At 42.7% G+C, this 21,648-nt stretch overlaps 1 protein-coding gene across 1 annotated transcript in view; it reads left to right on the top strand.

Annotated features, from left to right (window-relative positions):
• Nucleotides 1–21,648, top strand: part of GPR158 (G protein-coupled receptor 158) — a 1,449,349-nt gene that overhangs the window by 118,406 nt on the left and 1,309,295 nt on the right. Inside the window, exon 2 of the mRNA XM_069211362.1 lies at nucleotides 13,801–13,906. Coding sequence (XP_069067463.1) covers nucleotides 13,801–13,906 — 106 coding nt within the window. The remainder of the gene's footprint in view (nucleotides 1–13,800; nucleotides 13,907–21,648) is intronic.

Below are 21,648 nucleotides of genomic sequence, written 5' to 3'. Positions count from 1 at the left end.
CATTTACAATAACAACCAATATTGTTCTGGTTTTGAAACATAATGCATCCTGGGGATCACTTTGGACTAGTCTGAGAGATTGAGTTTTTAGTTGCGAAGATTCTGAGCCTTCACAAGTAATAAACTCATAAATTTCTTGTTAACCAAGTACCCCATTGTAGCACATTACTCTCTCAGAATAACTAAGCAGAGAAGCTGAAGACCTACCGAGAGGAGGTGGTGGTAGCTAGTACCCCCAGCTTGCTGGTATGCAACACCACGCAATAAATGATTGTGCAGTCAGTGTTTTTCTCACAGAACAGACAAGCACTTTATTATGCACACTACTAAATAATACATCTACCAGTAGGCCGTTATAAATACCTTTGACACTCCAGATCTGGTGTAACTCCAGTAAGCCATAGTCATAAATCTCAGTACTCCTACATATATGCATAGACACAATAACAAAGGGTGCAATTAGAAAAAGTCAGGCTTAATAGCTTAGTCCGGGTGTCGCCATAAAAATAGAAATATGGCATTTAAACTAATTGCAAACCACATCACATTAAAACACCCTCTGATGGTGCCATTTCTCAATTACATTTATTAATATAAATTTTGACCTACTGTTCATGTAAGCATACACAATAAAGCATTGTAAAATCAATCACATGTGAAGATGAGTCTTTTTCTGTCTTTATATGGTTGCCACTTCAGCCTTAGGAACATCCAACAGATGTCCCAACACTCCTAAGCTCATGTACAGAAGCAAAAGCTCCTGAAGTGCTTGAAAACTAAATCACCTTCTCCCAGGGGCATCAATACGATACCCTAGGAGACATGGTGCAATATTCATGAGAGAAAATCTAGGGGGTTGCTGCTATTCCTTCAACCCCCAGACAGCATTTAAAACCATTGGTCATACCCCTTCCCACTGCTGGGGCAGCACAAAAGCTATTATTCAAATTTTTAAGTCCTGCTCAGGGGTTTATGGGACACTCCACAGCCCTGGAGCTTGAATAACTGATAAGCAGCTTTCAAATGAGGCCTGGCGCCACCCCTCTTGCTTTTGTTTTATTGAAGCCTTGTGCCGCATTTGGAATTTTTGAATGCTGGCTGCCCCCACTCCTTTGTTGGGGCACCATATGTGTGCAGGTTAGGATGGGGCAGTACAGGGAGCACACTTACACACTCCCTGGGTGGCTCCCTGTATGGCCAACTCTGTTCTATTGTTTATTATGCCTACATGATTGTGGGCAGGAAAGAGCTAGTGTGGTGTGTGCAATGCACCTTGCTCCACTAGACACTGGCACAGGGAGCGGAGGCTGCATATGAGGAGGAGTGTAGCAGTGTTTGCAATTTGTTTCTGCTCCTGGGCGATAGGGTCCCCTGGAATAGCTTTCCAGTGGGTTTGGCTCTAAATGGTAGGGTCCCTAAGGTCAAGAGTTGATTGGGGAGGGGTACACTACATGCTCCCCCTCAATGCAGAAACTCAATTTGGAGATTGTTCTCACCCCTGGGGTACTGGTCCTCCCTGTGGGAAATTTTATAACTCATAGTCGAGCACCAGGTGTTACATTTTCCACTAGTCATCCAGGGGACTGGGCTTCAGATGTTGATTTCTCTGTTCACATGGGGCCATTTTCATAATTTGTTATTTTGCTTGTGGTGGCCTGCTCTAGCCCTCTAAATATATTTATTGCTCCTGGAGCTTGGTTCTTGACACCAGACCAGTCCTCTGCCTCGGCAACTGATGCTCTTGCCTGCCTCATAGCTGCTTCATAGCCAATAAGCAGAACTCGCTCCCTGCTCCACTCCCCTAGTCTTACAACCTCCTGCCTACTTACAGGGCACGTGTGTGGCAGTGGAGTCAAGGGCCAGTTCACAGTAGACCCAGGGAAACCCTTTAAGGTTGCCAACAGGTCCACCCCTCTACTGTTCTTTAGCGGGCATAAGGGGGCCAGCACCATTGGGCCTGGAGAGACTCATCATAGTCCTGGCTGCCAGAAGAAGGGTAAGTTCCACATTCTATCTGAGGAGAGGTTCAGGGGCCTTCCTCCTCATAGCTAGGCATTAATACGGCATCTCAGCCACAGGTCCAGTGTCTTCTCAAGTGTCCCTCCCTTGTGCAGAGATTTGTAAATGGGGTAGAAGGTTCTGCCCAGTCATCACATCATCTCTCCACTTCTGTTTCAACCATCCTGCACAGCATTCTGGGACATATCGTCATGGTATCTTCAAATGATCCATGGAAAGATCTTCCATGTAAGCTTAATCTTCTCCCCCATCTGACACATGATCCATTCCCACCAAAACCTCACAGTGAAACCCCTCATTTATTTGGCTCCTGAAGTCTGGACTTCTCTTTTGTTTCTGTGGTCTTGGCCTTGCCCAGTTCCAGGTGTAATGTGAAGAGTTATTTAGTGCATTCAGAATCCGTCCATCCAATCCCTCCCCTTCCCAGCAACTAGACCAAGCACTGTTAAATTGCTCTGTTAGGTGAGGAGGCCTCAGATCCTCCTGCTTGCCAGCAGACTAATAAACCTGCCTATAATTATGGCTGAGCCAGGGAAATATGATAATTGCCTAAGTGCCATAAGGAGTACTCATATCACAAAAGTGACAGTGGATCTGCAACCAGTGTATATGTTTACTCTAAAATTGATACCTGGCTGGCATCTCTAGGCTTAAGTATGGAGATACAGTGCAGTAGGGCAGATTTCACCCATAAGGAATGGTGCAGTGAGCACACAGCCTGTTCATTAATGCACTACAGACCTACATAATGAATGCTCACACACAATATAAGTTCTGAATGTCTACCTGCTGTTCAGCCGCAGATGTGTGCACATGTGTGTTTTCACATGTATGCGTGCAGTCAGCCCCAAGCCTCATAAGTACCTTATCCTATTAGGAAGTTCTCACTCTCATGCCATTTCCACAGAATTGATCTCTTGTGGGGCTCTGGTAGTGGGACTCACTCAAGGTAACCGTCCCGAAATGGGTAGTCCAGAAGTGAAAACCCCAGTGGGATTTAATGGTGTGGGGACTCAATTCCTGCAACTAGCATAACCTTTACTATTAATGCAGAACATTTGCAGTACAGAATATTACAAGAGATGTAACAAATGGACTTTCACTTCAGAGTGTTTCTCCCGAGTCACATTGTCAAACTGTTTTCACATCCCAAGGGGTGAACTATGGATTCACTCTATTGATACAAAGGTACAAGAATAGTGTAGAAGTCTTCTCAGTGCATGTCTTTGACTTGTTGCAGGAAGATATATGGTTAACGTCTTATGTGGATGACATACACGTCAATTGTGTTGAGTTAGCTGAGCAGCATTAATACATAAATAGAACAAATAGATATAATATAAATAGAATAATCACAATAGTTGCTAATGCAGGTTTTCAAATGAATGATCAAAATTCCTAAATTGGATATTTGAATATGATAGTCTTATGATATAAAATGTCCAACGAAGGAAAGAAACTTTAATCTGAATTTCTGTAAAAGTGTGGCATATTTGAAAGTTTGACTACAATCAGAAAATGACATTGATGAACAGTCTGAATTTCAATCGATATACCTTCCACATTATGCAGAAAGGTTTATGAAACTGTACCAATTAGTAACTCCCACACTTGCAGGGGGACGATTGTAAAGCAAGACATACCAGAATGCTAGGGAACGTCAAAAGGACATGGTTATCACACATTTCCTACATAGTAGGCAGAGGCAAATGCAACTTGATGCTCCAAATAGTTCAAAGTCAGGCAGGATTTACCTACATAAAATAAACAAAGATCAGACCACACCATCGAAATGTCGTTTCTACTGAGCTACAGAAAAGCCATTTGCTTGGGTAGAGAAAATTATTACTGCAGTGCACAGAGCTATAATTAAAGCACGCCCGACAGCATAGGGTAAGAAAAATATAATTATGTAACTAGTCTTCACTCTGGAGACAGCTACCAAGGTCAGTATACTAATTTCAAGGGCATTACATGTAACATGGTGCATTCGGCCGTATATTCGACTGGGTGAAATTTAAATTACACTAGTGCCACACTGGTTACCCTAAATCCTTGAAATTAAGGCGTTATTACACGTCAATTAATGTACTATTTGCAGTAAAAAAATTACCATGAAAATATGATAACAAGAGACCATGATTGACTGTTGTTCACTGTGCCATGTTTTAGAATGCAATTTGTTCGTCTGAGGTGCATCCTTGCATCAAACATTGACACAAAGAGGCATTTTGTACTGTTATAGCAAAAAATGATGGATTTGCATTTTGTGTAATTTTGACAAAACTTTCGAGCAATTACACAAAAGGAAATTATGCAATGTTTGCACATCCCTAGCTGCAAGTTAGATGAATTCTAAAATTCAATTTGATCATAATCCAACAATGAGAGCTCTCTTCCTTCAGTATCAACAGATAAACCAACAAAAAACATGAATCATTGTAAGAATACCTTGCAGTTTTGTATACGGATGCATCTGTGCACCTTTCAGTGGGCATGAACCAGTGATATTCAGCTGCCTGTGGAGCAGTAGAGGGAACATTTGAAAACCATTGCGGATTCTAAAGCACAAATTGCCAAACTAAATGCACCATATTCAGCCTGACAAAAGACAAATCCCTTTGTTCCAAGAATAAATGCCTCTGACTTGTCACTTTGCAAACAGGAATATAATACTGATTCAACCCACTGGGTATCTAATGACTACAACAATTAATTAGGGAAATCCATAGGAGCAAAAAAGAAAATTCTGGGTACAGGTGACTACCTTTAAAAAAACAACTTCTGTGTTTGGATACCCAACACTCATTGGCACACCAGATTGAGGAAATCCACACAAAAGACAATCTGCGCTTCTCAAAATCTTCATTTCAAATATGTAAAGTCCAGGTAGTAACCATGTCGGCAAGTATGGACCCAAAAGGAGCTCAGTAATACAGTTATGTCACAATAAAATATTTCCACCACCTTGCTTCCTAGTAAAGTACAATTGCTTCCTGCCAGAAGAAGGGCTCCCTATAGCTAACATTTTAGGAGTGGGTCACTGCTCTGTACTTCGTAAATTAATCTGATCTCATATGGCCACAGCTGAGCATGACGGGATAGATTCCGTTGTTGCCAGAGTCCTTGCAACTTTACATATATGAGTGATATTTCAGCTATTACTGACCAAGGCAACTCAACAGTATGTACTGCAGTGTAAAAAGACTTTTAATCAGCGACACAGACTTAACTAGTGTAAAAGCCATTTATTAGGACAGGAATGCATATTATAAACATAACATTAACATGATCTGAAATTCAATTTATCAACTTTTCAAACCCCACCCTTTTGACGCTTCCCCTAGTCTTTCTTTTCACTGCATTCCCCCACTTTTTCCTCCATTCACCCAACCCCCACTTCCATTCACCCACACACCCCTGCCTGATTTGGACTTCCCCCACAATGTCATCCTTCACCTGCTTTTTCTCCTCCCCTACCCCTGGAAGGGTGGCCAGGCCTGCATCTGACTCTCCACCCTCCCCCATCTACTGCACTACTGCCCACCTTGCAACCTGCCCTAAACTGGCATACTCCCCTCTCACGACCTACTCTACAAGCATACCCCTTCTTGCCAAACCTTCCCCACTTCCATTTTTACGAAGGTGGGTTGGGTGGCCAAACTTCCGAACTGCGCGATGGGCTGGCGTGGAAGAGGCCGATCCCTCCCTTAAACCCTCCCCCACGTTACCCCCCACCAATCCTTGTCCTTACCTGTTTTGCTTCCGGGTCCTGAATGCTCCAGGGGAGAGACTAGACTGTGTCTGCTCTCCACGGGGCCCTCCATCGGGACATAGTCAGTGACACTGACTTAACTAGTGTAAAAGGCCATTTATTAGGACAGGATTGCATATTATAAACATATATATAACATGATCTGAAATTCAACATATCAACTTTTCAAACCCCACCCTTTTGACGCTTCCCCCAAGCTTTCTTTTCACTTCATTCTCCCACTTTTTCCTCTGTTCACCCAGCCTCCTCTTCCATTCACCCACATATCCCCCTTCTCCTTTCGTCCCCTGTCTGATTTAGGCGTCCCCCATGCTGTCATCCTTCACCTTCTTCTTCTTCCCTCCTGGAAGAGTGGCCAGGCCCGCATCTGACTCTCCACCCTCCCCCATCTACTGCCAATCAGCATGAACCCTCTAGGTGTTTTGCTGCCCCACCAGCGAATCCCACTGCAACACTGCACATCCTTATGCAGACTCTTTAAGCCACATCATCTTACCCCACAAATCCCCCAACAAGAAATACACTTCCATGATGTAGTACACATTGCCCATATCTGACAGGTGTACTCCGTCATCTCTGAAGGGCACCGCTTCCTCCTCTTCAGACCCCTCATGTGTCAGAACCTTAATGTCATGAACACAGCAGAAAACCCTCATCGCCCGATTGAGGTTCCTTTGAGCCCTTTCCATAGCCCCATGTTTCATAGCCCCTCTCCATTTTCTCCTGGGCACAAATTCTGTGCATACCAGGCAAGTTCCATGCATATTTTGTAGGAGCAAATCCATATCCCATTTATGTTTTGCAATAGGGTGAGCCCAGAGAGCCGCACCAGATCATTCTCTCCCAGATGTAATACCAAAACATCAGAACATCCCTAATTCGGTATCATAGATGTTAGAAAAGGAAGCAAATTGCCCTACCTCATTCCGCTCTTCCCCCACCACAAAACCTTGTGACGGCTACTTGGCAGTCCAAGGGAGCATCCATAAATTTGTTTCTCCGTGTACTTTGCTGCCCAGTGTATAAATGAGTGCCCGGCCATGCATGGTGGCCACTTTCGAATTCTTTGGGCCACGCATGAAACCGGCAAAGAAACACAAATTTCAGTAGGTGGCAAACAATCCCCCTCCCGTTCCAAGTAACCCCGTCCATTATCCCTTTACTCTCTTGCTTGTAACCCAAGTCTCAGGCCCTCACATATTGCTCGCAGCATTTAGATATCCACCTGATATGAGCCCAGCCCCAACCTAACCGAGCTGCTGCAGTTGCTGCCCCAATCCTGAATAAATGGGTACTGAAATAATGTGCCTGCCGCCCAATCCGTCGCAAAGCCACTCACAAGACTGACAGCAACGAAAATGCTGTAAGTTTCTCACCATTCGCGTGACAAAAAACACCTCCCCCACTCATCATCCTCTGCGTCCTGAAACTGTCCTATTCCAAAACCGGACATGCAGCTACATCACCCCCTTTACATAACCACACCCATTTACCCCATCCCAGCTGATCAGTTTTCGACCTTCAGAACCAGATAACCTAAATGCTCCATTGCAAGCACACCTCACCCTCCTTCACGCCAACAGACTTCCTCACACCTAATGATTCAGATACATGAAATGCCCCAAAAAACATCCATACCATGCATAGCCTAAAAAGTGCCACCTTGTGGGCATCTGCGCAGCAAACCAGCAACATGTGCAGCAACTCCAGAAGCAAATCAAACATAATAGCTTCCCTCACTGCCTTGTCAGACCCGACTCTTACTTTTCTCTATCCTTTGAACATTTTCCCCAATATTTCATGCTTTGCTGGATCGCATCCAAAAAACGACTTTCCATAGAATGACACACCTGCCAACTTGCCTCCAGTTGTGGCTGCCGATAAACCTTTGTAAATCAAGAACAATGCAAAATGCAACATACGTGACTCAAGTGCCCCCACTATCCTGTGCCCAAAACTCCCCTTCAAAACCTTCAAAATTCTGGAACTCCAACCATGCAAGGTGATAATTCTTCCGAGTGGATTCCGCTAGTGACATCTCCACAAGCCTAATGGCCATCATGTCCCCCATTCCCAAATGTCTGCTGGGATCTATGTCTTGTGTTTGTCCGCACCTAGTGACAAACTGCGAAACCGTTGCCACTGTGAACGAGTCAGCGAATTCTACAATAGAATTGTTTACCCCTGGAATATGTGCTGCCTTAAATATGCAATTTAAAGTTAAACATCAAAGCATAAAACTCCTCAGGAGCCTCAATACCCTGAGATCCTTTGTCCTCTGTCTATTCACCAATTCCAAACACTGCCAAATTGTCCTCATGAAACATTACTGTTCTGTTTGCCAGTTTGTCCCCTCAAACTGTCAATGCCACAAGCAGCGGAAAACAATCCAAGTAAAACAATGCTTCGTCCTTGTGTCAACCACTGCTCCAGCCACGCCTCCGCACACCACCGTCCATCCCAGAAAAGGCCAAAAACAGAGGCACCCACCGCGTCAAAGAATATCTACACCTGCCAGACTGTGTCCTCCTCCCAAATAAACATTGAGACCCCATGGAACTGTGTCAAGGAAATCTCCCAGATCCTGATGTCCTCTCATATGCCTACTGACAAAGGAATCCTGTGATGAGGGAGGGATGCACCCAACATTGCTAGTCGCAAGTGCCTGCAAAAAGTCCTACCCCCCCACACCAACCTGCACGCAAAATTTAGAAACCCCAAGAACTGTTGGGCCATGCTCAATTCAATCTTGTGTAACGACCTGATGTGTCTTAGAAAAAACAGAATTTACTCCACCTTCCCTGCTGGCAATTGTGCCATGAGGGCCACTGTATCCAGGTCAATGCCCAAGAAGGCCAGTACACAGCTTGGGCCCGTCATCTTTTCAGGAGCCAAAGGAAACCCTACCTCCAAAGCGAGCTGTTCAAAACGTTTCAAAGCCTTGCTACATGATCCGGAATTTGGCTTACAAAAAAGGAAATCGTCCAAATAGTGTAACACAGCCCAATGCCCACTCACCTTTATGAAAACCCATTGTAGTAAAGTACTAAAGGCTTCGAACAATGCATATGAGATGGCGCAACCCATGGGTAGCACCCTGTCCACGTAAATGGCCCCATCAAGTTGCATCCCCAGCAAGGTGAAATCCTCAGGATGGATGGGCAAGAGCTGAAAAGCCGCTTTAATGTTGCACTTAGCCAACTCAGCTCCCCTGCTGCACCCACAGATGAGCTGAATAGCATCATTCATTGACGCGTACACTACCTGCGTGTCTTTCGGCACAATGAAATCATTCACCGAGGACCCCTCTGGCCATGACAAATGGTGTATGAGGCAAAACTCACCTTTACTCGTTTTTGGGACCACATCCAAAGGTGAAATCACCAGTTCATCCATGGGCTATTCATAAAATTGGCCCGCAATTCTGCCCTCTGCCACTTCTTTATTCAATTTTGGAGCCACCACCTGTGGCCTTTCCTTTGCAGACCGCAAATTGTCTGCCCATCTTTTCACTTGCGGCCCTTAATATTTACCCAGATCCTTTCCTTGAAACCCCATTCCAATTTACTTGCTATGTCCATATTCGGGTACATGCGCAGCCAAGGCAGTAACCTCTCCAACTTAATTGGAGTAGGAGCCCTTCAGCCCAGGAGTGCCTTGCATCCCTCTGCCCCTGGCTGATCTCCACTGTTCCACTGGACTGGCAAGCGAAAAGCATTTCGTAACTGCGTGTCTCCCCCCCACACTTCAAACACTCATGTTTGAATTTGCAGAGACGTCTAGAGGAAGAACCCTTGTTGAAATTCCAACAGGCTCCTGAACTAGGGGTCTGAGGTTGCTGTACAGTACCTGCCCCCCTGTGGGCGGTACACAATTGAAAAGACTTATACAACACTGGCAAACCACTAGCGGTGTGCGTCGATGCAGCGGAATGTGAAGATGCCATCCACTGCTTCCACAGTTCCAAATCCACATCACCCCATGTCTTCTCGGGATTTACGCTCTGTCTGGCCCTGAACTACTTATCATAGCTCAAGCACGCAAAACCCCAGTGTCCTACCCCCACCTGACTTCCTTTTCGTGTGCCGTTCTCTCCCCATTGCCTGCTCCCTCTCCCTACACAGCTTGGCCCACCTCTCTTCCGTTTCAGCTACAGCTCTCCTTTGCTCCCTTATCCTGGCTTATATGTCCACTGCAGACCAGTCAGTGGCCCCCGTCCTGCCGTGGCTTTCTGCTCTTTTGCCCCTCACCCCTGGACCAAGCCTGTTCCCCAGCTGACACCCCTGGCCTCACTGCATCCTCGATGGCCTCCTTGTTGCCTCCAGCCAGATGACCGTGCCCTAGGCCCTGTTTGGCCTTTCCTTTGCTTCTTTTTTGCTCAAGGGCCCCACCCCCCCTTGCCGCTACATGTTTTTCTCTCACCTACTGAGAGGTCCAGAGGCAGGTCTAGCACACCTTTTCCCCCAGTCTCCCCCACTTCCACCTTTTGTGGCTGCCCTGTAATGGTGTTCTGCCCAAGGGGCCTCCTGGGCCCTGCATTGCCTTCTCAGTTTGGGCCCCGACCCCTCATCACCCACTGCCACAATAACAGCAGCAGAAAACGATTTTTGTTTTGGGGAGTGGAAGCGCTGCACGTTCCACCCCCCCACTGATTTCCTTTTTGGCCCTTCCCAGGCAATGGCATGCGGCAACTGCCGCTGCCACGCCGTGTGTGGCGGTGTGCTTGAGGCACACCATGCCCACTCAGGCCTGGTCCTCCCGGCCGACTTCACCCAAAACGCTTCAGCGTCATGGCCTGAAGCCACGTCGGTGTTGCGTCCACAATAAAACAATACACCTAACCTACCCTGCCAGACTTCCGAACCGTGCTTCAGGCTGGCATGGAAAGGCTGATCCCTCCCCTAATTCCCCCTAATGTACCCCCCTTATAAACTCCCACAAATCCCTGTTCTTACCTGTGTCACTTCCAGGCCCCCGAGCGCTCCTGTGGAAAGACTAGACTGCATCTGCTCTCCACTGGGCCCTCCATAAGCAGCTAAATTGGTTGAAAAAAAATAATCAATTGCACTGCTTTTCTCCGGTCACAAAATAAATATAAGTATATATTTGTTGTGGCACACTCACTTCAGTAGTCAATTCATATGAGTGTGGCCTCGGCACCAGGCCAGAGCTTTTGTACTAACAAAAGACTTGTTGTGCTTGGTAGTGCTTGGTAGCAATGGGTAGAGTGCATACCTTTTCCTCAGAACAAGGACTGGCATCAACTTCCAAAATTAGCAGAGGCACTTGCCCGAGGTGGGAGTTGTCAATTTTCTAACTCCTTCAACTCAAATGCCAACTGAGTGGGTTGGGAGGCCTCATGTACCAACACAACTGGATTTATTTTCAGTGAACTCAACAAAGATTATCTGAAGTGCAAAAAACGACTCCCTCCAAAGGTTGCTGCTATTGACTGGTTCCTAAAAAAACAAGTGAGCTAGTAGAGGAGAAGCTACATAACAAAAATTAGCTTGGGCTTTCCTATAGAAAGCCTGTGCTAGCCACAGCAGTATAAAAAATGTAATTCTACCACTATTACAAGGATAGAAGAAAAGATAAGTTGAATGTTAACATGTGACTATTTCTTCACATCTCCCAGTCCACTACCTTATAGATCACAAATAAAGATTGTGCCACAGCCAGAAATTTCTCCCCATGATGTGCAGCTGAGCAAGTGCTGCTCAACAGGTGGTTAGCGTTGTGTACTTTAAAACCTGCAATTTGATCCTGTTCACTTTCACTGTTTAGTGCCAAGAGCATCACCAGCTATATATGGGTCAGAAAGACTGAGTACTAGGAATCATACTGAATTAAATTATCAGTGCATCAGAAACCCACCAAATTCAAATTCAGAATTGGCTATAATCCCTTTTGCAATATATATGACAAAGTTGGCGTTTCGTATTCAAATAGTGCATGGTGAGTACATACCAGTCTATGGATAACCAAGTCCAATTAGAGTTGCAACTAGCAAACAAGGAAGTTTCAATGACCAACAAGCAGTGTGTCTGCTATCAAACTGGTAGCCATGCTTCTTCAAGATGTTATATATTGGGAAGAATTGTGCCCAAATACTGGGACCAACGGTGACTCTGCAGGTGCCCCATACCTTTTGTATCATCCTAGATGACATAGTCTCACCAGGAATATTTGCCAGCAAATGGGACATAAATAATTTCAAAAATGTTTTGACTAATCTACAGTCCTAAACTTCATTTTATGATACGGATCCATATTTGAATGCAAATAACTAAGAAGATGCTTTACAGCTATAATTGGTATGCTGACACATATCAGGCATTGCAGGAGTTGCTTCAATGGGAATGCTGTTTATTCAAAGTATAATTTACATACAAGTTTCCATATTTTAAAGCCCAACAAAAAAATTATTTGACCAGGACATTTATTTTCATAACCAAAAAAATGATATTCCGACTCTCTCCTTTCTTTCTGGTCCTAAAATGATTTATTCAACATAATTTCTCCATTAACATGTTGAGAAGCCTTTTGAGCTTTGAAATACAACTGTTCTTTTGCAAGGGTTGTAGGAAGCTGAGAAGTGGCAGTTACGGGAATTGACATTAATATGTGATTTTCCAATCGATTTGTGTTATTAAATAATATTTTTCCATAGGCACATGTTTTTAAGAGATCTGATAGCTTCTACTGTACCCCAATAGAAATATATTTGTTTTGTAAAGTCGAAATGCGGTTGCAAATTAAGCATTCAAAAATTTAAAGCTTGTTACCAAATGCTACATTTAGGGATAAGTGATGAATATGAACAATGTTCGGGTGTATCTTGGCTCCACTCATTTCTTTTTTTAGTTTGAGTTATTTAAAATTATAATGTTAAATCTTGTCCATATGATTTATGAAAGAGTAGCATATTATAAATTGCAATGCTTTCCAAAATACCATTATTTGTGTGTGCAATAATTCTGTAGTTCAAGGTACGCTTCTGCAACATCAACAGTGATTGCCTTGGACAGTGCTGTCTGACTCCTAAGACCGTGCTAAACATAACACAACGGGTGAGATACACCTGTCACTGTTCCTTTCCACAGGAAAAGTCTTAATTTCCTTCTGGGGTTCAGGTAATCTACTCCTACCCCTAATCCTGTGGTATGTAGTGATAGTAGAGTGTGCTAAATGTGATAAAAGGTGTGATTAATCATTCTAGTTTTGAGATTCAAAATAGTCCACACCTGTTGCAATGGAAGCTACCAAGAAGGAAGGATACTAAATCAATGAATAGCATGGGGTGAGAGACAAACCCCATTTGAGAAAGGTAACAACAATATCTCTTGGAAACAGCTAAGTCTCTCTGTAGCTAGACCTAAAAATTAGACTTGATGGGGTAAGTTAACAAAACCATCTCTGGGCTTGTGCCCTCACTTGTCCCTACATGAATTCATTTGCTTGGTCCCTGTGGTTTATTTATGAAAATGTCACTTGATTCACAAGCAGATCACTTTTATTGACATCTTTTAAATAATGCTAGTCTCACATTAACCAAATACTTCTTGTAATAGCTGGCCTTCAAGACCCTTAGCAACCAGTATAAAGCTGCACAAAACTTCAAATCTAGCATCAATTGCATGCTCTACTAATACACTTCCACGTGCGTCCTATCAAGGATGAAGACTTCATGCAATCCTTTCCCACACCCCAAAGCAAAATGTTTGTTAAGATTTGTACACACATAGTAATAATAGGGTTTTTAATATGTGAATCCGAACACGCTTAGTCCTGTTGATTGCAAAAATTTAACTGGCTGGAAATCATTATCAGCATAAATTGCTGGTTGACTTCCTTTACTATCGATTTGCTATTCTACTGCATTTATTGCATCTAAAGCATTATCTGTAAGCTGCAGCTAATGTAACTACATGAAAACATGATAAGCAGAAGATTTTTATTAATATTGCAAAAAAATATTGAATATTTTTACTTTACTTTTTCAGGGGAGTTGTTAGAGTGGACTTTAATTTGCAGAAGGTGGATATTGACCAGTGCTCAGACGATGGGTGGTTTTCCGGAACTCACAAATGTCAGCATAACAGCTCAGAGGTAAGACTACTAAATTAATATGAACTGAGCAGTGCAAGAGAATGCACCGTACCTGCTTTACCTTGTTTATGTTTTGTTAATTGTGCATTTCTATCTTGCATTATGAATAGTAGAATAGGAATATTTAAAAATATTCTTGTGGGGGAAGGACAGCAGCCATAAGATCCCTCATTCAACATCGCATAACCAAACTGAATAAATAAGTGGGTCATTCTCATGCAAATCCAGCAACGCCTTTAGTTCAGACTACTGCAGAAATGTGCTAGTGGGTGACAAGTGAGGGAGTAAACAGCTGATGCAGCTTCATTAAGGTATCATATTAAACTTTTCCACACGCCCATCAATTGGATATTATTTCTGCACGTTTTAAAGTAGCTTCAAACACACACTGTGTCGGTTGGTATAGAAGTAGGGGTTTGCCAAGTTTTTATTGGGAAAGTGACATTCTTCCCAATTAATGGCCTCCCTTTCGTTAGTGAAGATTCCGAATTTTGGGTAAGAAACAGTCACCTTGTTAGACTTGTTAGATGCTCTGTTGTTCCATACCTGTGAATCTATTTCTCGTGTAAGGGTTTTTTTTTTTTTTCCCTGTTGATTTTCGTTGCCTCTAGGTCGTCTTCGATTTTATGATACTGCTAGAATTTTGTGCTACTGTTGTAGAAGTTAGGGTTTCGCCCTGCTTTTGGTCCACGGATTGATGCTATTCCCTGGTACATGTGTCTTATGCTTTGAAAATACAGTGACCTTACTATAGATGGGTGCAGTAAGGTCGGCGGATGTTTAATTTTTTCATTATTATTTTAAATATTCCGTGGTTAGTGTGATGATTGTCATCTCGTGTGATTGTTTGGAATGATTATACGCAGGTTTTCGTAAGCCTTTTAAGGCATATTAAACGTGGTCAAGCAACAAGAAAAGGAGCTATTGTATATTTCGAGGTGAAAATGTCATTATCATCATTTTTGACCAGCATACTGTTTGATTCTAAGCCATTCGAAGGTTTGTGAGACTTGGAAGAGAGAGCAGAGTAAGGTTTTGGAGTTGCCGTTTTTTGTTTGAAACGGACATTCTTAAACTGTTCAATTTTCCCCTGTGGCAAATGTGTAAACGTACATTTTTCCTTTAAAAAAAAGCAACAACAAAAAAAACTACATTCTGGAAGAGCATGGAAATACATTCTGGAAGCCTTCTAACTGGAATATAATTATATCAACCACTTCCATCTAAGCACTAGTTTCAGGCACAGTGGCTAGTGCTGCTTGATCAGAGAGTGGGCACTATCATTACACACAGCCGCAGCATTGACACAGTATCACAAGACTACCAATATTACCTAATTACTTGGGCTCTTTGGAGCCCGTGGAAGATGGGATGAGACAGGGATAAGGAGATCGTGCACAGAAAATCTGCTACTTTGCTTCTTGATCTGGTCTATGTAGAGACAGAGTAGGCAGGGAGATCAATAGTAGGCAGTTGAAGGTAGCGCTACTAGGCCTGTCCATACCATACTTCACACAGAATAGATGAGAGAATTTTGATAGAAGTATCATTCCAGTTTTCTCCTCGTCTCAGCTTCCAGTAGGTCTGTAAAATAGAGAAGGTGAGGACAGCAGGCTTTACCAAACTTGACTAAAATCTGTTTAGACCAGGAGGAGTTGGGGAGAAACAGTTGTAGGCCTTATCTCTTGTTAAATGTCAACCACAGGCGTTGGGAACTGCTGCAGCATCACAACAGTTGACAAGATCTCTCAGAAACCTTTGTTGTGTGTAATGACTTCATATGAAAACCATAAACAATAAACGTTTGAAATTGTGTCAGTCCCATATCCAAATGCTCACATTTTGTTTTGTGTTGCCCATGATGATGTTTATGATCAGAACAGTTAACAAAAGATCAGGAAAATAGGGTAGTTGAAATGGAACACATGCAATTCTTTTGCTTAACTTAGAAATGTGTGAGCTACGATGCATTAAAAGATTTTTTTAAATGTGCTGATAAATTTCCATTTCCCACAGTGACCTCTAAAGCTAAAACACAAAGTACAAAAAAAATCTATTATGAGAGCCAATGACATTCCCTTAATTTGAAAGATAATTTGGCAGAGCCATTAAGGCATTAATTGATTTTAGGTAAAGGTCCTAGCAAATATCTTTAGCTTGACCTGTAGCCATGTGTGCAAGTAAAGTGGATTTAAATAAAGCAAAGAGCTTAGTGAAAATCAAAAATGTGTAGTGCACAATGTGTTGGGCAGTATATGTTCTATTGTAATTGCTTTTATATGACGTTTCATACCCCTCAAATGGCATCGCAGCGCATCAGGAGCCGGGTAGCAGATACACAGTAAGGGAATGCGTGATTGGAAGAGTGTTGAATTGCAGCGTGCCAAATGTCGGAGACCACATTGATGAAGTGTGTTAGACTTTGCATCCTTGGCGTGGTCTCCCTTAACTTTTTGCCTCTGTTTCCCAGGTTGTTGATGTTTGCTGGACTCTGATTTTGCTGTTTTTGTTACTCTGGGCACTTTACCACTGCTAACCAGTGCTAAAGTGCAAGTGCTCCTTTACAAAATGTGTATGTAATTGGCTTATCCATGATTGGCATATTTGATTTATTAGTAAGTCCCTAGTACAGTGCACTAGAGGTGCCCAAGTCCTGTAAATCAAATGCTAGTTGTGAGCCTGCAGCAAGAAGCTCTGTAATCGTGTCTCAGACCTGCCACTGCAGTGTCTGTGTGTGCAGTTTTAACTGTAAATTCGACTTGGCAAGTGTACCCACGTGCCAGGCCTAAACCTTCCCTTTTCTTACATGTAAGGCATCCCTAAGGTAGGCCCTAGGTAGCCCCAAGGGCAGGGTGCAGTGTAGGGTTCAGGTAGGACATATAGTAATGTGTTATATATGTCCTAACAGTGAAATATTGCTAAGTTTGTTTTTGACTGTTGCAAGGCCTGTCCCTCTCATAGGTTAACATAGGGGCTACCTTTAAAGCTGATTAAAGGGTAGATTCCCTTTGGGAGCGGATGGACATGTGGAGTTTGGGGTCTCTGAGCTCACAATTTAAAAATACATCTTTTAGTAAAGTTGATTTTAAGATTGTGCATTTGAAAATGCCACTTTTAGCAAGTGAGCATTTTCTTGCTTATACCATTTCTGTGACTCTCCCTGTTTGTGAATTCCCTGTCTGGGTCAGTTTGACATTTGGGATGGTTGCTCCTCACAGTAGACTGTGACACAAAGGGAGCTAGGGTGTAGTCTGCATTTCCTGATGAGCCATCTGTGCTAGGAGGGAGGGGAGGTGTGTTCACTGACACTTGAAAGGGCTGTGCCTGTCCTCACACAATGCAGTCTCCAACCCCCTGTTGAGTGTCTTGGGTCTGGCCTGGCTTGGGCAAGAAGGATTTCACATTCAAGAGAGACTTTGCTTTCAAGTAGGCCTACTTCAAAGGAGAAAATGGCTATAAGGACACCTAAAACCACAGACTTTAGAACACGTCTGGAAAACAAGAGGAACCTCTGCCTGGAGAATGGCTGAAGAGATGAGGAAGAAGAGCTATCCTGACTGTGACTATGCTTTGTGGAGCTATCCTGTGGTTGCTGCTTCTGCCAGAGTAAAAGGACAAAGACTGGACTTTGTGTGCCTTCCATCTTGTGAAGATCTCTAAGGGCTTGATTTAGAGATTGCCTCCTGTTGTTTGAAATCTCGGACAGCAAAGACTTCTCTCTGCCAGCACCTGGAGTCTCTGGAGAGACTCCTACTCTGCCCTGTGGTGCTCATCCAGTTCCTGGGACCCTGAAAGGAGAAGCTGGCAGCCTAAGAGGAAGAAATCCACACACTGTGCGGGGAAAAGATCGTCACAACTTAGATCTGTGGCAGAAAATTTGACGCGCCGCCGGCTTCACGGCTGAAAATCGACGCTCACCTGCAACGCGACCGAAGAATCGACGCACGGAGCTGGAGAAACGACGTGCAGCATCGCTGACGGAGACTAGGAGATTGCAACCCACGCTGCGTGGTTTTCAGGGCATCGTGCGGCTGGATTTCCGATGCAGGTACCGCTGGGCGTGTAAAAACAACGCAAGGCCGGCCAAGACACAAGAGTGCTGACCTGATTGACGCATCGCCCTCCTGCGGAGAGAAGAAACGACGCGCCCAACCTGACGAAAGGAGAAATGACGAAAGGTCTCGATTGTGAGTGAAATCGACGCATCGCAAGCACTTTTTGATGCACACTCACCCATGAGGGGTTATTTTTGACGCACCCAAGATACATTTTCACGCTAACAGTGTTAGTGTATGTTTAAAACTACATGAAGACTCTATTTGCTTTTTAATTGATAACTTGACTTGTGTATTGTGGATTTTTGTCGTTTTGATCTTGGTTTGTTTAGATAAATATTTCCTATTTTTCTTCACCTGTATTGTCATTTTGTAGTGTTTTCATTAAGTTACTGTGTGTGTTGGTACAAATACATTACACCTAGTACTCTGAAGTTAAGCCTACTGCTCGTGCCAAGCTACCAAGGGGGTAAGCAGGGGTTAGCTGAAGTTGATTCTCTTTTACTTTGACTAGTTGAGGGTCCTTGCTTGAACAGAGAGTAACCTGACTGTCGACCAAAGAGCATATTTCTAACAAAGTGGAACTATGTGTTGGACGAACTGGAGTTAATAGGAAGAACACACAAGAGTTCCTCTGTCTTAAGGTGTGGTAGCTTAAATGACTTAAGATAACTATTGCAATAGAATTTAGGGTGTGGTTTGAATGAAATGGTTTCTTTTGCTGACAAGCCTGAAACTTCATGAAACATTTATAGGCACAAAAAAATATATTTAAGAGCGCTCAGCTTTACTGTTGTACTCTCAGAAAACATAATAGTTATTCAGGAAGTGCCATTTCTTAACAAGCTCCTCTGTTACTTCGTGTAAGTTTCAACTTCATGATTTAGGTTTAATTCCTTTATCTTGCTTTTACAAGGGTGTAGCAATGTATATTTTGCATCACTCAATCAATTGATGCATATTTCAATAACATGTTTCACTTGGTCCCTTTTTGTTTACTAGTCTTTATTTGGCTGGTTTCATTTTCAAGGTGATATTCCACATCTAGATACAATTCTGCAAAGGTTTTGCCCACCGCTTGTTATTATTGAACTATTTTTCTCTCTTTATTTTTTGCCTTATCAAAGTGGAGTACTTGTACTGATTCATCCATTTTTTTCTCATTTTATTACATCTGTTTGATCACACAAAGAGTAATTTTATTCTTCATTATCATTCTTACCTTCTTTGTCTCTCTTCTATCCCATGACTGCCTTCAGTTCTGGTGTCAAGTTTTCATCCCAAATATATGTGGTGTTTTCTCCCTTTTGGGTCATGACACAGTTCAAAGGTGTGCGTTTCCAGGGTAATCCATTTACCTCTACGGGCCACCAAAGGAACCGAGCGGCCTGTGTTGCATTGTTTGCTTTGTCTAGAAATACTCTTGTAGGTGTTGGTGTGACCGCTTTCTCAACACAGTACAAAGGTTTACTCTTCCTTAATAACCTGTTTGCCCCACCAAAAACTGTCTGACTAACTGAGCGGTCCCAATATTCCACTGTTTATAGGGAAGTTTAGTCAGATGATTTTTCTTCTGATGAGATCTCAAGACTAACTACAGGCGAAATCATCAATATTCCCTTCCTAAGTTGTTTTCAAAACTTGTTATGGCTTGCCAGGAGATACCAGATATGAATAGACAGGATCTCTGCTTATGTTTGTTTGATATACAATTCTATGCAACCTTGCGATCTGTTCAGTGGCTTGCTCTATGTTGTTGTATACCTTTTCATTGCCTGAGCACTGCTTCGTCTGCACTAATTTGGATATATAATAAAATGAATATTGTTCTTATACTAAATATGTGAAAACAATCATCATACAAGATATTCTGTCTTGTACCCTTTATCAATAACATTGGTCCTGATACAAGTTACTAATTTAGTTTGCACACTTTCAAAGCAAGTAAAAGTGTTGGCGAATAAGTCCAAAGAGACATTTGTTTTGACTTATTACATTTACTTCGGTTTTCGTGGGCAATCAGGGTGGTCCTTGGGTTGTAGACATAATTTCACTGAAGAGCAGTTCAAAATCTAGTCAAGGCTTTACAATTTTGCCACATGAGGTACTCTGTGACAACATGGTTTTAATTTCCGGCCATCATTATGTGCTGTGTGGGGACTATAAAGCCCTTGTCAATCTGTAAACAGAACATCTACCACATTCTGACAGTGAATAAATGTGTCCAGCAGGCCATAAGCAAGTCCATGATTTCCTCAAGTAGAGGGACAAACATTCTACTGGTGCTTCCCTAGTGAAGTAGTGGCCCATGAAAGGTAGGTATTGTTGCACAGCCATTTAAACTTTTACCTCACTGCAGCTCCACTTCAATCAATTTCCAAAACTTCACTTTTGTATGGTACAACATAAAGCAAGTTGTTAAGCACATGTCTGGGTGATATGGGCACCAGGGGCAATAAACATGACTCTCCTGCCTTTTTCCTTGTTTAGTTTTGAAGGACACAAGGGGCAACCCAGAGGTACTAAGGGACCAGGGGCAAGTATTTTATAAAGGACCAGTGTAGTGGGAAAACAAAAATGCCTTATGCTGTTTAGGTGATTGATATAGCTGGTAACATGGGTTATAAAATGCCGATTTTATTGTATGTAATAATTGGTTTGCCCCGCTCTTTTATAGACTCTGTTGGTTCCGATGGGGACATCTGGTAACTTGTTTTGCCCTTAGGTCAGTTGGTAACTCGCATGATGCACAATTGGTTCTATTGCTGATAATTTGGTAGGGTTTTTTTTTGTTCCAGTAAATACTGAGAATTGCCCATTGAGGGTCTTGATTGAGGATCATACCCTTGATCGATTTACTGAGGACTTTAATTGACAGATGTCCCTACAAAGGTTTATTCTGGTGGGTTGTTCCATTAGAACCCTTCTGCTGTGCTACTCACTGAAAGATTAGTTTGCTTAAGCATGGAATGACTTCACAGCTTCATGGTACATAACCTTGAATTGGTGTACTCACAGAACAAAAAGTGATTGGTTTGTGTAAGGATTGATTGGGCTCACAATTATTGTGACACCGGTGACTGCCTACATTGGTCCTGATTCCTTCCTGTTCTAAGACACATTAAGTGGCTTACTAGCTTCAATTATCATCCTGATCCGAAAGTTGGTACAGCATGAGACCCTGCATGGCAAATCTTTTCTGCATGTGATGCATAGTGTGGCAGCACATTTATATTATATTTTTGATATATAGCAATATCTCATCTATTCCTTATTTTCTTTTTTCCCTCTTAACCTTTTCTCTTTTCACCTGTTTTTGTTCTCTTGCTTTTAACACGTCTTGGTTATATAATCAGTGACTACTTAAGTGCATCCCGGGCATAATATTTATGCTGATGATGATCCCCACAGTCAAATAAGGGATCGAAACGTCAACATTTAGTACTTAGACTCTGTACAATAATATGTTTTTACATGAGCAAGAGTACTGTACAATTGTGACTTTAATTGGGCTTTCTGTCACATGGGGTATGTCTGAGCAATTATGATATATGGTTTCCAATATGTTTTTGTTTTCCCACTACAATGTTTTCTTACTTTCATTTGGACTAAATATACTGCTTTATTGCATGTTTTCCATGGACTTCATTGTGATTCTATGTGGTATTTATAAATATATATATATAT

The sequence above is a fragment of the Pleurodeles waltl genome, chromosome 10, assembly GCF_031143425.1.
Source record: "Pleurodeles waltl isolate 20211129_DDA chromosome 10, aPleWal1.hap1.20221129, whole genome shotgun sequence".
Lineage (NCBI taxonomy): Eukaryota > Metazoa > Chordata > Amphibia > Caudata > Salamandridae > Pleurodeles > Pleurodeles waltl.
The sequence above is the reverse complement of the archived record's forward strand: the minus strand, read 5'-3'. Positions and strand labels throughout refer to the sequence as shown.